The sequence below is a fragment of the Aspergillus terreus genome, genomic scaffold (assembly GCF_000149615.1).
Source record: "Aspergillus terreus NIH2624 scaffold_2 genomic scaffold, whole genome shotgun sequence".
Taxonomy (NCBI): domain Eukaryota; kingdom Fungi; phylum Ascomycota; class Eurotiomycetes; order Eurotiales; family Aspergillaceae; genus Aspergillus; species Aspergillus terreus.
In genome coordinates, this window is record NT_165925.1 from 1,864,746 (window position 1) to 1,881,078 (window position 16,333).

General features: G+C 54.8%; 4 protein-coding genes across 4 annotated transcripts in view; 1 reads left to right on the forward strand and 3 right to left on the reverse strand.

Moving 5' to 3' along the window:
- The window catches only part of ATEG_01659 (serine/threonine/tyrosine protein kinase MPS1), a gene marked incomplete at both ends in the record, with an annotated part of 2,533 nt that extends 776 nt beyond the window's left edge, over window positions 1-1,757 (forward strand). The window contains one exon of the mRNA XM_001209024.1: window positions 106-1,757. Coding sequence (XP_001209024.1) covers window positions 106-1,757 — 1,652 coding nt within the window. The remainder of the gene's footprint in view (window positions 1-105) is intronic.
- A 1,535-nt stretch (window positions 1,758-3,292) lies between these two features.
- On the reverse strand, window positions 3,293-8,550 carry ATEG_01660 (uncharacterized protein; the record flags this gene model as incomplete). The annotated part of the gene is made up of 7 exons (XM_001209025.1): window positions 3,293-5,009; window positions 5,462-5,506; window positions 5,844-6,005; window positions 6,065-6,441; window positions 6,508-6,615; window positions 6,668-6,926; window positions 7,145-8,550. The coding sequence occupies 7 exons, from the start codon at window positions 8,548-8,550 to the stop codon at window positions 3,293-3,295; spliced, it is 4,074 nt and encodes a 1,357-aa protein (XP_001209025.1).
- A 518-nt stretch (window positions 8,551-9,068) lies between these two features.
- Window positions 9,069-11,584, reverse strand: ATEG_01661 (fungal specific transcription factor domain-containing protein; the record flags this gene model as incomplete). Its single annotated transcript, XM_001209026.1, has 8 exons — window positions 9,069-9,537; window positions 9,629-9,758; window positions 9,809-10,129; window positions 10,255-10,275; window positions 10,381-10,474; window positions 10,526-10,962; window positions 11,022-11,450; window positions 11,542-11,584. The coding sequence occupies 8 exons, from the start codon at window positions 11,582-11,584 to the stop codon at window positions 9,069-9,071; spliced, it is 1,944 nt and encodes a 647-aa protein (XP_001209026.1).
- Window positions 11,585-13,163: 1,579 nt separating this feature from the next.
- Window positions 13,164-15,415, reverse strand: ATEG_01662 (putative C6 transcription factor (OTam); the record flags this gene model as incomplete). The annotated part of the gene is made up of 2 exons (XM_001209027.1): window positions 13,164-14,886; window positions 14,997-15,415. 2 exons carry the CDS (start codon window positions 15,413-15,415, stop codon window positions 13,164-13,166), a joined length of 2,142 nt encoding a protein of 713 aa, XP_001209027.1.
- Between the last annotated feature and the right edge of the window lie 918 nt (window positions 15,416-16,333).

The window sequence follows — 16,333 nt, forward strand, 5'->3', positions numbered from 1 at the left end:
GTTCGCTACGGGTGAAAAGGGTTGGCAGATTGACTGGTACATTCTTGAACGGCCCTGCCAGGAGAGGGGTCCTAAGACGACAGAGCGAGGAAAATAACGAACAAGACTTCCCCACGGATGGCGCCAGAGACTACCTGGCTGAACAGAACGATAACAACCTTGAGTACGACTACAAGAATACAGCGAAACCCTCGTCGCCCAAAGTGTCCTGGGCAGATCCTAGCCCCCCACAAAGATCCGATAGAGACCGGCGGTTCGATGCCAATGGCTCGTCTGGTGAAGGACCCTTCTCCCGATCGTCTTCTCCAAAGTCCTATGGATCACACGCCAAATCAACCCCTGGTTCCTCTTCCGAGATGTCATCGAAAGCAAACTCCAGGGAACAACCGGTCTTCAAAGTGCCACCCCCGCCTACTCTGCCTTCTGGCAGAGACCAGGAAAACGACCCTCCACCGACGTTCAAGCGGGTGAAACCGCAGGGCTTCAATCTACTAGACAAGCCAGAGAAGCTTTCGGTTGTCTATGGAGATGAGAAGAAGGAAGAGACGCCAGCAGCGAATTCACCCCGGAAAATCCTCGCCACGCGAAGCAGCAACACGCCACATAGACCTGCTCCGCCCCCGCCGCCCAAAATGTCAGTCCTCGAGACGGCCACAGCTACAGGCGGGGCAGCAACGGCTTCTCAGTCGCGGAAAAAGCGAAGTCAGGTTTCCGTCAATCACAAGCCGTTTACGAGGCTAGACTGCATCGGCCGTGGCGGTAGCTCTCGCGTGTATCGTGTCATGGCGGAGAATTACAAGATATTCGCCCTGAAGCGAGTAAACCTGGAAGACGTTGACCCGGTGACCTTGGCTGGCTACAAGGGGGAGATTGACCTCCTCAAAAAGCTAGAAAACATTGACCGGGTTGTGCGTCTGTTTGATTGGGAGCTGAACATGGACAAACATACTCTCAGCGTTCTTATGGAGATCGGCGAGTCGGATCTGGAGAAGATCCTTACATATCGGCTCAATGCCGAAGATGCCACACTGGATATCAACTTCACTCGCTACTATTGGAAGGAAATGTTGGAATGTGTTCAGGCTGTCCACAACTATAACATTGTGCATTCTGATCTAAAGCCGGCGAACTTCCTCCTCGTCCAAGGCCGACTGAAGTTGATTGATTTTGGAATTGCCAATGCCATCCAGGATAACACGGTCAATGTTCATCGTGAGCAGCAAGTTGGAACCCCGAACTACATGTCACCGGAAGCATTGATTGACTCCAATGCATCTCTTGGATTACCGGCCAGTGTTGGAAAGGTGATGAAGCTGGGGAAACCCAGTGACGTTTGGAGTCTCGGATGTATCCTGTACAAAATGGTGTACGGCCAACCCCCGTTCGCGAAGATTGCCAAGTACTACGAACGCATTTTGGCTATTCCTAACCCCAACGTCAAGATTGAATTCCCCGCTTTTGGTGTCGGCGGAGTTGCGGTCCCTCCCGGATTGATCCGGACTTTGAAGGGCTGTTTGCAACGAGACCAGACATTACGACCGACAGTGGAAGGGCTTTTGGCGCAGCGGGATCCGTTCCTCTATCCCGACGCGCAACTCGAAGGTGCTGTTCCCGTCACGCAAGAAATGCTCAATCGGATCCTGGTCAATGTCGTCAACCATTGCCGCGTCCGAGGCATTCCGAAAGATGAGGAGCTTGCTGCCTGGCCCGCTGGCTTCTTTGCAAAGATCAAGGCGGCGTTGGAAGAAAACGCCTGATGCCATTCGTCTTGACGCTCTTTCTCCTTTGTTTTGGGTTTATTTTTCTGTCTTCTCATATTCTGAATGATCCGACGACCGGCGTTCAAGTCCATACCCCTGAGTTGTTTCCTTTGTGATACTACTGTATTTTTGTTCTTGGATCTATGGTCCTACTTTTTGGCATGAGGAATGGTGTTTGGTTGCGTTTGAGCATAGCATGGGATTGCATTGGAGCTGTGCAGCATGGCATAGGAGTCAGTGTTTAGTCTGTCTACTTAATAATTCCACCTATTGAATTATTGTGCCTGGTTGTAGTGTTTCTAGAGGATAGATCTGGAGAAGGGAAGTCATGTGATCTCAACGTTGATGGCAGTATGGCCACCTACTGATGGAGATCTTACATCGACTAGAGAGAAAAAGCAAGAGGAAGAGGAAACTATTTCTTTTACAATCCATATTGAATACCAGTCATGGATGCTAACAGGTAACAGCCTGTCGTGTCCGACCAAACCCAAGTCACGTGCCCACCCGCGGGAATTTCTCTTTTGGCTTCACTTCCGCAAAAACGCAATCAACTCTCTGCACACTCCCCAATTCCACCACACCAACACCACCACTGGAGAAAACCAGCCTGTGGCCTCTGCAGGATGTTCTCCCGACCAACCCTCACGCGGGCCCTCGCCCTCGCCCAGCCGCTGGAGCAGATGAACCCGCTCCGGACAGCCCGCTTCTTCACGCCGGGCCTGCGGTACGCCTCGAGCACGACGACGAGCACCACCACCACTACCAACCCTACACACCCGACAGAGCCGCTGAGCGCGACGCCGCGCGCGCAGACCTCCACCCCCTCCGCACCCTCCGCATCGCACCTCCCACCCACCAAACAACCGCTCCCACCGACCTTCACCGCACCGCTCCAAGTGTCGCAATCGCTGCTCGACAAGCTGCCGCTGCTGACCGCGCAAAGCCCGCACTACATCACGGCACATCTGCACGACCGGCCGTACCTCCTGACGGCGGGCGACCAGCTGCGGCTGCCGTTCCTGATGCCGCGGGTGAAGCCGGGCGACGTGCTGCGGTTCAACCGGGCGTCGGTGCTGGGGTCGCGCGAGTTCACGCTCAAGGGCGCGCCGTACGTCGACGAGCGGCTGTTCGAGTGCCGGGTGCGGGTGATGGGGGTGGATGCGGAGCCGCTCCGCGTCAAGGAGAAGACGAAGCGCAGACAGCGGCATGTGCGCCAGGTGCGCAGTAAGCATCGGTATACGCTGCTGCGGGTGATGGATGTTAAGGTTAAGACGGCGGAGGAGTTGTTGGCGGAGGGGGCGGTTGTTGTTCCTGATGGGGAGGGGGTTTCTGCTTGATAGTTTCTGAAGGATGGGGGTAAAATGAGATGAGGAGATGGGATTGCATGATGGATTTCTGGTTGGGTTTATTTGGAGACCGGCATGTACAGATAGATTTGTGGCACGTTGTTTGTGCGTTGTATTGTACGCTAATTGCATTGGATGTTTTCTTACTACACTCTTCGTCAAGCGTAACGATGCCATCTTCATTCACAACCCGGACGAACCCTGCAGAATCTCATCTGCTATCTTCTCTGCAAGCGCATACACAACTGACTGCGGATGACCTGGAGGCAAGAATGGAAAGCTGCTGCTGTCGACGACTCGCAATCGCTGCACGCCATAGACGCGAGCACTGCTATCTATCACCGCCAGCGGGTCTTGTCTGCGACCCATCTTGCAGGTGCAGGACGCATGATACACGGTGGTCATGCTTTTCTGAATGAACTCGTGGATCTGCTCATCCGTTGTCACGTTGGGTCCAGGGAAGTATTCCTCAGGGTCTGCAGCCCCCAACTCGGCCAGTTTGTCCCAGATCTGGCGTCCTCGTTTGAAGGCCTCGATGGCTAGCTCCCTATCGGTAGGATTGACCAGCCATTGAGGGTCCACTAAAGGAAGGGTGTTCATGTCGGGTCCAGCGAGGGAGACGCTGCCGCGAGACAACGGGGCGACGAGTGCCGAACTGATGGTGCCATAATTATGACCGTCTCTGGGATCCGCCGTCTGTTTGTTCATGCCATAACCGTTGAACGCGCCAATGGTCAGCCATTCAATCTCAGGCCAGTCATCCGGGAAGCTCGAGAGAGCCTTGATGGACTGTTGCGACAGCCTCGACCGGTATGGTTCGGGCATCTTCTCCCAGCCAAAATATCCCGGTCCGAAAACAGTCAGCGAGCCAGCAGCGTTGTTGATGTATGCTTCGACCATGAGAGCGGCCAGCGTCGCATTATTAGCAGTTGCCGATGCGGTTGGGAAGTTCACTCGGTGCGAAGCCCCGAATAGCACATGATCTTCCATGTTCTTACCAACGCCAGGTAAGTTCTGGAGGCATGGGATCTTGAAGTTCCGGAGCTCATCGCACGATCCGATACCAGACACCATCAGCAGTTGGGGCGACTGAAATGCGCCTGCGGATAAGATCACCTCCTTCCGAACATTGAGGGTGAAGCTGAGCGGAGGCGTGCCGAAGGTCCCTGCAGTTGAGACCTCGACCCCAGTCGCGGCTTTGTCGGAATCAAACAGGATCTTCTGGGCGTGTGAGTTTCTATAGATGACCGGGCCGTGGCCAGTATTCAGGGCCTGTCGCAGAAAGCTGGATTCAGACGACGACCGATGTGCGTTGGTGGGATTGATAGTGGACGTTCCAAACGCAGAACCCAAAAGCTCGCCACTGTTGAGACCGTCAATCTGCTTCATGCCGAGAGCAATGTAGGCCTTCCGAGCCCATGTCCCAAAGGCAAGCACGATGTTGCTGAACGATACTTCCAATGGACCCCCGTCCGGGGAGAACGCATCTGGCGTTTGAGTGTTGGAGGTATTGGCGTATAGCGTCTGGTTTGGCGGGGTATAGTGGACTGATTTCTTAAAGTACGGCAGCATGTTGTCGAATGTATAGCTCTCATCGCCGACCTCATCAGCCCATCTCTGCATACTCTGAATCGTCGGCCGGTGATACACCATGTAGTTCCTGGCCGAACTGCCCCCTAGAGTCTTTCCTCGAGCGTAGTGGACAACACGGTCTGCTAGTCCTCTCTGTGGCTGCGTGGAGATGCCCCAGTCTACCAGAGGCTGATAGTCGTTCGGATCCGAGCCGGTAAAGTAGGTGGTATACCCGGGCACCACGGACAGGTTTCCATTATCAACTTCGTAGAAACCGCCGGCCTCGACAACAGCGACAGTGAGGTTGGGATTACCTTCCGTAAGTCGACTGGCAAGTGTTAGGCCGGCGTTCCCCCCCCAACCACCACGTAGTCATAGGTAGCATTCGCCCCTGGGATACCGAAGGAAGTGCCTAGGAGAGGTCCAGTCTGCCCATAGTCGAAGAGATTGAGCTGGGCGATAGCCACCGCTGCGAGGGTGAAAAGCAAGATAGTGTGGATGGCTCGCATTGTGGTACTGTGACGGGCGAGCTCAGTGGTCTAGATAATCGCGGAGCGAGAAGTCGCTTATGCGACGAGCAGGAGACCAAAATGAGAAAGTCTGAGCTGACTTCGACTAGAGCATTAGTGTCATGCAAGATGTCCGATGTAGTGGAGGGAGCGGATGGAAGATGGTCTGATTGAAGCAGATCGGAATGCTCGCATGCGGAGAGCGCGGAGAGCGGCCGAATGAGGAAAGTCCCAGGCATCTCGGACATAGACATGACTACCCCGTACATACTATCCCTTGCTGAGCAGTCTTTCGTTGCCATCCAGCATCTGAAAGCTATATATGTCAAAAGTCTATCGCATTGGATTCTATTAACAGTCTAGATCAACGATTCCCGGTGTGAGTCTGTCGCAAAGCCTGTTCTTCGTCTGCAGCCATATCGTCCGGGTTACACGACTGTCTTTCTTCCTCCCCAACAGATGTCCCCTTACTAAAAGTCTCAGTGAGCTGGTTCTCAAGCTCCGACGGTAACGTCTCTATCCGGTCGAGATCCAGATGCCCGAGCTGTGCCATTCCTCGATCGGTGGTGGTTGCCGGCCCTCCCCCGGACTGGGGAGAAGCAGTCCGTAGTGTCTGTGAAGTCTGATCGCTCTGCTTCCCTGAATCGCCATACAATCGTCGGAAGAAGGGGCGCATAGTCGGCAGACAGGCGCATAGGATGCCGACGGACTGTTCGATAGAGGACCAGGCGGCGGTGTCGACGGTGGTATACGTCGGATCAACGCTGTTCTGGAGGTCGAAAGCGATGACCCGGACGATTGAGGTGACACAGACACTGGAGGTGTCGATATTAATGGATTAAAACGGGGTAGGTGTAACGGAATGGAAGCTTACAATCCACCGAGCAGAAAGATTCCCGACAGCACCAGCTTCTGTCGCAGGCTGGCCTTGAGATACCATAGCATGGGAAATGGCACGCACAAGACCAGGAAATCGAGAATGATATTCGCTATGCCATTCCATCGGAAGAAGTTCGTCTCGTTGATGCACGATCCCGGTTGCTTCATGTTCCAGAAGTAGGATACCGGCGAGCATCCCCAGATCGCCACAATCGAGCATGCAATCCAGTATGCCGTGACGAGAAACCCTGTAAACCGGAGGACCCAGCGAAACCACGAGACTACCCCGAAGATCCGCTGGTAGAGCAGCAGGAGCGAGGACTTGGTGAACACAGCGTTGGTGAAGTATAGGATCTGCACTCCGAGGAAGCTCTATACAGCGGTTTAGTCAGTTTCTTGAGACTGACTTTCCGAATGACTAGAGCAGAATATACGTACTTTCTGGTAGCTCCGAACGTCTTCTTCCGAAAGGAAGGCTGCATGTCGACCAAACCCCCAGTAGATGACCTGTACCCATCGCAAGATAGCCATAGCCCAATTGAACACCTAGAGCCAAACACATCAGCAGAGCTGGACAATCATCAAGAGCAGATCTTACCAATGCAATTGCTATCGTATAATCATCCCACCAGAAGCCCGCACGAGAGACGTGCCGGCCGAGGAAACGCAGGACGACCGCGAAGGTCGCCGGCACGATTGTCACGATCGTCCCAACCCATATGCGATAGGCGATGTTTTGATCATCATTCTGACCGGAATCCATCCTCACGGCCTGCCATTTAGCCGTACGAACCCAAGGGAGACATGACGGAGCGGCCTTAAGAAGGTTGCAGGACAGAGGGTCACTACACCCTGACCTAGAAGAACCATGGTTGAGATCGAGAAGAGTTCCATAAGAAGAAGAGACTGCGACGGCCGAGTGGCGTCTGTCAAGCGTCCGGCCCGAGATGAAGCTTAACCAGTTTCCTCTTCCGGGCATCCCGAAGAGAGAGTTACATGTGCCGAGTCTGGACAGGAATGGAATACAATGCTATTATGACTGTCATCTCGCATACACAGACCTCGCACAGCCTACCAGATCACATCCAGCCCTAGCTGTTTCCGGCATCTCTCCAGACTATCGCTCTGCATCTTCTCGTACAGATGGAATTCGTCCGTCACCGACGCTCCCAGCATCCGCTGGAACCCATCGAGATCCGCGTCGGCTTCCATGATCAACTGTTTTGACGTGGACGTATTGCCGAGATTGGAGTTGAAGATGCCACCCGCAGACAGCGGCAGGAAGTCCTCATACGTGATGGGCTCATACTCGAGGATGCCACTCTCTAGAAGCTGCGACAAGCCCACGGACTTGTCTACTGTCGTCGCAGCGTCCAAGCTCTTCTCCGCCGCGGGTGTCAGCCGGAAGCAGAAGAACGCCAGCCCACGCGACTGCAGCTCAGCCAGGTCATCTGGGAACTGCTCGAAGTGTTTCTCCAGCAGGTCCTCATACCGCACCGAGTGCGCGCGCTTCTCGGCCGACTCGCGGTTGACCTGGTCCAGGATCTGGTCGTAAAGCCGGCGGCCGGCGCGCGTCAGCGCATACCCACGCTGCTCGACCTCGCCAAACCTCGCCGTGTGCGAGCCCTTCACGAACGCACCTCGCGCATCGCGGAAGTAGACCGTCTCCTCGAGGGCCTTGAAACTCGTCTGCCGCAGCAGGATGGGACAGACGCGTTTCGGGGGCCCCTCAATACGCTCCTTGGCCGGCATGTCATGGTCCTGCATCATCTTCTGGACGAGGTCGATGTCGATCGTGCGAGGCGTCAGGTGGTTGATGTGGCAGCTGGGGAAGGACACGATATCGGCTATCAGGGGGTGCTCTTCCTTGAGCAGCTGGTATTCGTCCCAGGTGACGGTGGCCTTGGAATGCCAGCGGAACGTCTCCAAACCCTCCCTGATGAACTCCTGCGCCTGCTCGGGGTTGAGGTGGCCCTGTGTCTCGGCGCGGTCGATGAGCGCCATCAGCCGGGGAGTGAAGATGTTGCGCTGGCCCAGGGCCTTCTGCGCCAGCGCGCGCGTTCTCTCTGTGAGGAGCTCCATGCGCAGGACCGTCGTGAACACGCGGAACGGATGCTTTGCGAGCGCGTCGCGGTCTTGGGGTCGGAAGGCCGTGGCATGCATCGGGAACCCGGCCATCGTCAGGTCGTAGTATCCGACGGGGAACATGCCCATCACGGCGAACATGCGCCGGATGGTGGCCAGCTCGTGTGCCGTGCCCAGGCGGATGGCGCCGTGTCGCTCGACGCGGTTGCGAGGAGGGAGAACCTCGTCCGGGTCGATGACATGGGAGCCGCCGAGCTGCTGGCTTGCTCGCACGGCCGCGGCGTCGGCCTTCCAGACGAGGTCGACGAGGTCCCCGTACAGGGGCACCTCGCTCTTGTACATTTCCGAGAGCGCATGGCAGAATTGGGCTCTCAGAGCGTCTTGGTCCCAGTCCATTGCGTAAGCGTGTGGAGAATGATAAGGGACTAAAGATGGGAATATCGACAAGTAGAAACGAGTTGGATAGAAGTAACGTAGGACTGCCAGGCACTATATACAACCTTCCGCCCGATACGACCTGCACTGCTATCTCCTGATAAGCACAGCATGTATCGTCATTGCCGTGGCTTTCCGTTCGCGGACCCTATCCGACGGATCACGGATAACATCCGTTTGGTGGTTGCAGGTCTGTTTCGGGACGTGGTAAACAGTTAGGTAATATTCGGAGTCGGAGAGCTCGGAAACCAGGGAATTGCGGGGATGGCATCTGAGGTCTGTATGTTGTTGGTTGACTGAGCTTGGATCACGACGGATAGATTCGTGTACCTCGTTCTATAGAGTGCATGAATGCTTTAGCGGTCAGATAGCATCGCAGATCCTAATGGAGAACGCTGAATACGGGGCCAACCGATTGCTTCATATGCAGGGTACGAAGGAGCAGCCATTCTCTTCTTTATAACTTCTTCGGAAAGACTTCATGATCCAAAAAAGTACGAGAAATCACTCCCTGCATTTCCAAAAGCAAAATCCTCCAATATCGTCGGATCCACCAGGTTCGCTAGGATTTCAGCCCGGGTATGAGGCTGAGCGTCCTGGTTGAAGAGCGACAGGAAGAAGTCATTATCAACCACATTCTCTCGAGTACCCATCGTAGCAGAAGTATCCGAGGGCAGGCCATACGCATTTGCGTTAGAGACATATGGAGCGGCAGCCGATGGGGAGAGGGCCCTGCGTCTCGCAACACAGGTGCGGGCAACTTCCAACACCTCCCGGATCATCTCAGCACATCGCCGCGCGACGACGATGTTGTTCATCGACTCAAAAATATCCAGGCTTTTGTCGACGTCCATCAGGAGCTCGTCGTCGTTGATCCCGGGGACGCCGGAGAGGACCAGATGGAGCAGGATCATTGCGCCGTAGAGGGCGTATGTAGTATTGTACCACCTTCCTTTATTAGTGTTGTGATGATAGTGGACGGGGTGGATGAATGGTGTACCAGGTTCGGATGTATATCCGATGGAGAAACGATTCGTACTGCATCCGTATGCTCGTCCTTGCAGCGTCCAGACACTTGTAAACGTGCTGAAGTGTATTAGGGGTTTCAGCATTAGATGTGGAGACCGCGAGAAATGGACGATGTATAAGGATGAATGTGTTGTAGAACCCTGCAAGATGGATTAGAAATGGCGGTTTATATGATGGAAGACAGACTCACGTAGTCTTAGGACCAACTTCTGTTTGAATGCCCATTCTGTATCGTTCAGAGATGCCGCGTCAATATTCAAGCATTTCGGTAGATTGGACTTCCAGTCGAACAGTTTCCTGTCAAGGGCCATGGCGATCCGTGACCTCTCGCTGATGGATCGTTTCGGCGAGTGGTAGAGCAGATGAGAGGCTTCGGACATGATCTGGGCCAAAGCCACCATGGCTGGGATCATGGCGATGTCATCGTCCTCTGCGTCCGGATCGAGTTGGTTCCCGGGGGTGGACTGAAACTCATGAGCAGGAGATGACAAGGCCGAACTGAGCTTAATACCTTTAACTTCGGTGGTGAGACTTGATAGTATTGGAGGTCTTTCATGCTGTCTAGACGCCCGGATGAACAGCACATTTCGCTTACAGATGGTCAGCAACGAGTCATTATCAATGTAAAAGACTTACATTTCATGAGAATATATGCACCTACAAAACCCAATTTAGCAAAGATACGCCTACAAAGAGGGTTCGACACCTACCACCAGGTTCGTCTAGCCTCTTTTCGCGTGTTCAGAGGCAGCGATGACATACCAGAGGCCAAGCCGATTGCCACTGCCGTTCTCACAGCCATCCCGCTGTACATGAAGCAACTATGCGGACGCAAAGCGTTCTGACAGAACACACTCTAGACGTGGGTCAGTACAATGCAAGCCCTGTAAGTCAGTCAGGAACGCACCAAAAGCAGTAGCGTCTGTGCACTTTCTAGAGAAGAGCTCTCGAACAGATCCCCAAGCGCTTGTTTCGCAATTCCGAAGAAAAAATCCGCAAAGTCCAAAGCCGAGGGCTTGTCTGCAAGACCTCGTTTCCCCGGATCAGATGAAAGACTGCAGTAATGGTCCAACAGGGCGGTCTCGTTGGGACTCGCGTTGATCGCGCCCAGCGCAACGACCGCAAAATATAGGCCGGCAAATTTGGACGAGCCCTGGCAGAACGCGGGCCGGTTGGCAAACACGAATGCTTCTTGTTCACAGCGCTGCATGAAAGACGACTTGCTGATCATGGGGTGGATGTAATGCTTGTTGGAGAAGTAGCTGCTGATGAACATCTTTTCGATTTCCAGTTGGGCTTCTTCGGAGAGCCCTTGGACAAGCGAGATCATTGCATCATCGGTGCCTGTTCGTGACGTTAAGTCCGCGATGGAAGTGATGGCCTACGTGTTGAAGGCAACTTACTCACGAAGCTCCGGCCGTCGTTCTGACGAGGGCCCTTTTGGTTGTCATTATCAGACCTCCCATGGACTCGAGGCGGAGAATGGCTGGCGTATGTGGGATTGTATAGGAGGTTGACGATAGATAGCTGCGCTTTGGAAGCCGCTTTGGGAGCATCATTTCGATCGCTTGTAGAGTGAGGTGATTGCAATAGATCCTTTTCAGACGGTGCCGATGCCAGCATCAGGCTTGCGCCTCCAGTGGGAGCCAGACCAGAGATATTGTCTGGAACGGTCGGGTTTCTATTCTCGGCCTGACCGCGAGCGCGGGCATACAGGCTCCCGAGGAAAGCGAGATTGGATGAAGTCCCGTAGAATTCCGTGCCATTGGTGTGGATATTGACGCCACTCAAGCCTTCTCTGGAAGCAGAATCACAAAGCTCGGGAGTTTGTGCTGTAAAATGTTAGTCGACGCTGGACGCGTGTATAGTAGACAGCGGACTACCGGTTGCTGCCGCAATATCGGATCTAGCATCCGAAACAACCGGCGAGTGGGCATGTAGTCCGTCTGCTGTGGCATCCGGCCATGGCGAAGGCCGAGTATTCACGCTGCGCCAAATCAGCCGAGAACCATTTTCAGACCAAGGCAAGTCTCACCGTTGAGTCTCTCTGGTTTGGGATTTTCTGGCAGCTCTCAAGGAGTTCTCGCTGGGGACTCCTCTATAGAAACAGTCGAGGCAATGGTCTGAGTCGTTAGCTGACGGAGGACCTATGTTTACATGTCCCAAGAGATACTTACAAGCACAGTACGAGCAAGGCTGCGCTTGGTCACACTATGACCGATCAGCGACGTCGACATACTGTATGCAAGGAGATACGACACCTTGGTTTTGCGCGCGCGGCAAGTCTCGCAGGCCCGTGAGGCGCGTGGAGGGCGGCGACGAGCGGCGCGCAGGGTGGCCGTCACCGGCTTGTTTCCGCGCTCCATCCAGAAGAATAAGAGAATGGGTATCTAGGTACTCCGGATGGTCTGATCGAGAGGCGTGGGGATGGTGGGTGGAGGTTGAAAGATGAAACTAACTACCTACTCTGTCCTCTGTACTGTCTTGGCTCCACCGATCCCGGCTTAACCGCCTCGATCGCCGCAGCAGATGCCGTGTATCGTCTGCTCCTTGCGGTCTGGAGTCTGGGGTGTACGGAGACTACCTATTCCCTGGATGGTTCCCAGGTGCTTAGAGACTTAGTTGGTGTCATCAATTCTACAACCTATCATTACGGGATGCTGGGACGTGGTGCACCAATATAGATCCATAGAGCCTGTATGCAACTCCGCCAGCAACCGAAATGATAGTAAATGCAACAACGAGATCATCCAAGTATGCAGAGAACTGGAGACCCACGAGGCTTGGTCTCCATCTTATGGAGACATCATACAGACATATTGGTCCGTCGGGAAAGAGACTACATACGACAGTCGTTGACTTTGGTCCCGCAAACTGAGTGATCTACATCCGACGGATGTATACTCTTCCGACAACCGCTCCAACATCTCTTCCTCCTTTCTCCGAGGTAGATACCATGACAATCCGGGGCTGCGGGGAATGCTCTCCCTATATGGAGATATGTTGTGCATCAGCCGAGAGTGGGATGGCCCAGCGAGCTGATAAATATGGAATACAAGAACAGTCGAATCGACGCCATGTTGCTAAGCGATTCTGGGGGCTGTTGGTGGATTTCTGCCTGCCATTCACTGCTAGGCCTCCCGTGGACTGGTATCGAACGATGCCCTTCTTTTATTGGACTGGGGGATTGGCTTGAGGGATCCAGAAGGATCCCCCGGGGCAGGAGGATTACTTTGGTAAGGTCATCCAAAGACAATGCTAGAATGTTAATACTCAATCTTCGTTCGAACTCTACGGAGGACTGCTGAGATGGTAAGGTAGTCTATCATTCGCCGGCCGTCTATGTACGCGTCATAATCCCATATGTACATGCTATCGAACAGTAAAACATTATTCATCCATCCGTCCGGGGAATCAATCGTATCCAAACAATCATCACAATCACAAAAACAGGTATCGAGCCCCTCAATGCGCCAGTAAAAAACAGTCATCAAAGGCATCAGGAGATATGTAACGTGGGGAGCATAGAAACTCAGAGAGAAAAATCAGAGAGGAATGGAGGCATCTTGCATGCTCTCCTCGCTAATCGACGTGGCCGGAGACGCCAATCCCGAAATGACCGACGAGGTCCCGCCCGCGACATCCTGCGGCTCAATTTCCAGGATCGAGTCCTCCGCGCCGGCGGTGACGCGCGGGTGCGTCGTGGTGGTCGGCTTGGCGGAGCTGGTCATCAGCTCGTCGATGCCCGGTTTCTCCGGGACGTGGTAGTCGAGGTTGGTGGCGTTGTCGAGCGACTCGAGGGCAAAGCCTAGGAACTCGGCGTTCTTCATGCTGACGCTCAGCGTCCAGCGGTACTCGCAGAGTCGGAGGCGATAGAATTCGGCTTCTTCCTTGGTCGGGGCGGTGACGCGAAGGAGCACGCCGAACGTGCCGATGAGCGCGAAGTTGGTGCGCGATGCCGCCGGCCAGAACGACCGCAGATGCGGCACCCGCAGGCGGTTGACAAAGTCCATGGCGGATATGAGGCGTGTCTTCGCGGCGGACCGGCAGATGTGCGAAAGGTAGGCGTCGGCAGTGTCGGGGGACAGAGACCGCACGATGCATCGGTGCAGGGTGATCTCCGTGGCGAAGTAGAAGAGATGGATGGGCCCGTTGCGGGCGTTGTCTTCGGTGATGGTCTCGAAGAGCTCGCCGCCGGAATCCATCTTGAGCTGTGGCGGGAGCCGGCCGAACCATTCTTTCAGGCGGATCTGCGCCGGCTTGGCGCGTTCCAGAATCAGCCGCGTGCGGTTATGGCCCGCCGCCTTGAACTCGTTGATCGCCTGCAGCGTGTAGAATCGGTCCAGGATGTCGGAGAGGATGGTGGTCAGCGCGACCATGTGGCAAAAGAAGAGGGGCCCGTGGCCGACAGCATCCTCGGAGGGGGCAGATGGAAAGGCATCGACGAAATCCTGCTCCACCAGGTCTTGAACCGTCCAGTTGGAGGAGACGATGTGTGACGGGCGACCGTGCACCAGGGCGGTCCATTTGTCCTGCATGTAGAGGGCCCACGCCAGGCGTTTCCGGAGACCCTTCTCCCACGTATCCATCCGCCATTCCGAGCAGTCCTGGTGAAGGCCCAACTCGAAGCCGGCGGTGACGAGCTGAGCGTTCAACGCTGCCGTCGCCAAGGTGGATTTCTGCATCAGTAGCAAACCGGCCTGGATGGTGGAGATGGAGGCATAAGGGAGAGACTCGGACAGCAGGCGCAGCGTGGTGCTCTCGAGACGGCTGGCATCCGGGCGTCGAGCCGACTGACTGGCCGGGCCGATGTCGACGAACTTCAGGGTCAGGACGTACACTGAGGCCAGCAGCAGCGGCGAGAGGCCCTGTCGAGCGCGGTACGACTGGCGAAAGGTGTCCTCCATGAGGATGGGGAAGGTCGGGTGGACATGCTCGAAGAACTTGTCGACCAGGGTGGAGCCATACGGGGCGACCAGGCTCTCAATGGCATCCAGCGAGGCGGGTTGCGGCGAGTCCGCGTTGGAGACCTTGTTGACCACGCGCATGAAGGTCCCGTCGTCAGCGAACTTGCGGACGCGCGAGGAGGCGACGGAGCCCTCGTGGTTCTGATCCAAGGGGAGGAATTCCAGCAGGGCGGGTTCCAATTCGGTGGTGAAGCCGATATGCTGGGTCTGTTGATGCCAGTACCTGGAGGTGATGCGGGGAAGAGGATTCAGTGAGGAGGGAGAGACATCCGGGTTGGATGCTGAAGGGGCGGTTGCTTGTCTAGTTGCGGGCCAAGGTTAGCGGTCCCATTGCATATCTATAGACTGACGTCCGAGATCGGCGATTGGATGCCCACTTTAAAAAAAAGTGGGAAGTCGTATAGTACATACCGTTTGGACGAGTCGACCTCGTCAGCGCTGGTATCATTCAACTTGCGCTTCTTGGATGGCGTGTCGGTGGGATTGGGACGGGTGGTCACGGAGAGGGTAAAGGTGCACTCCTGGCGATGGAAGTCGCACGAATAACATTTCTTGACCATTTCGTTCATGGCACAGCGGCTTTTTCGGCGGAGACAGGCGTCACAACTGGACCCATCCCGACCAGGCACGGGAAGCACACGCGGTAGGGCACCAATGGAGGCGGAGGGCGAGAGTGGCGGTGCGGTTGGCGCGGATTGAGCTTGCTGCGATGGAGGTTGGACCCGAGATCGCAGGAGTTGGTGGTCTGATGATGGAGATTGTTGAAAAGAGGCAGCAGGAGTGGTGGTGCCGGTCGTCGAGGACGACTGCAGAGTGATAACGGCAGCCATTCAGGACGGACCACCTCAGAGGAGGGAGGATAGAACGAAAGATAACCGGGAGTAAGAAGAGATAGGAAGGATGAAAGGCGACCAGGGTCGAGATAGTGATAGGGCACAGACCCAATGTCGAGTCCGGTACGTAAGACGATTCGGGAGGGTCGGAGAGGGCAGTGTTAGAGAGGCTGCAGACCTAGTCCCCTAGATGAGTATTATCTGGCGATCATTGGACTGTGGAGTGGCAGTCGGTGAACTGGACGGAGCATATGGGTCTGCAGTGAATCTATACGTGATGGGATGGGGCAGATCGACAGCACGAGTCGTACCGTGAGAATGCTTATCATGAAGAGACCTAGTGATGAGTAGGGAGTAGAGGAGGAGACGCGGTGGTGGTGGTGGTGGTGGTGGTGGTGTAGAGCGGAACCGGAGATATGATGATGACTGTCGGATATCAACACACGAGCCCTGATAGGACTCAATGGGGCGGGTTGATAAACAGAGACGCTGATTCGACCGATAATCAGAAGATGCTGGGCCGATAGATTCAGTCCGATAGTTCCTATGTACCGATAGTACTTGGGCAGCTATGTACAGAGGAGTACTCTGTGAGTACTAGGGTCGTAAGTAGTATATCGGTTTGGGTATAGTATAGCTCCTGGACTATACTATAGCCACAGCCCCAGGAATCGAAAAGAATCTGAATAGATCAAATGAATGAAAGATCAGATCCGATCAGATTCAAAAGAGGATCACGTCATTACATATATGAAGCGTATCTCCAAACGATCAGGTAATGGAATGCTCCTGGCTGGCATGCTATTCAATCAGTCATCAGGATCAATAAGAGAAACCATCGGAGGCGACAGTGATTCTCCGGACCCTCTCCATTTCCCACACGTAACAGAAAGCCTGCCGTTGGCCGTCCGGTTC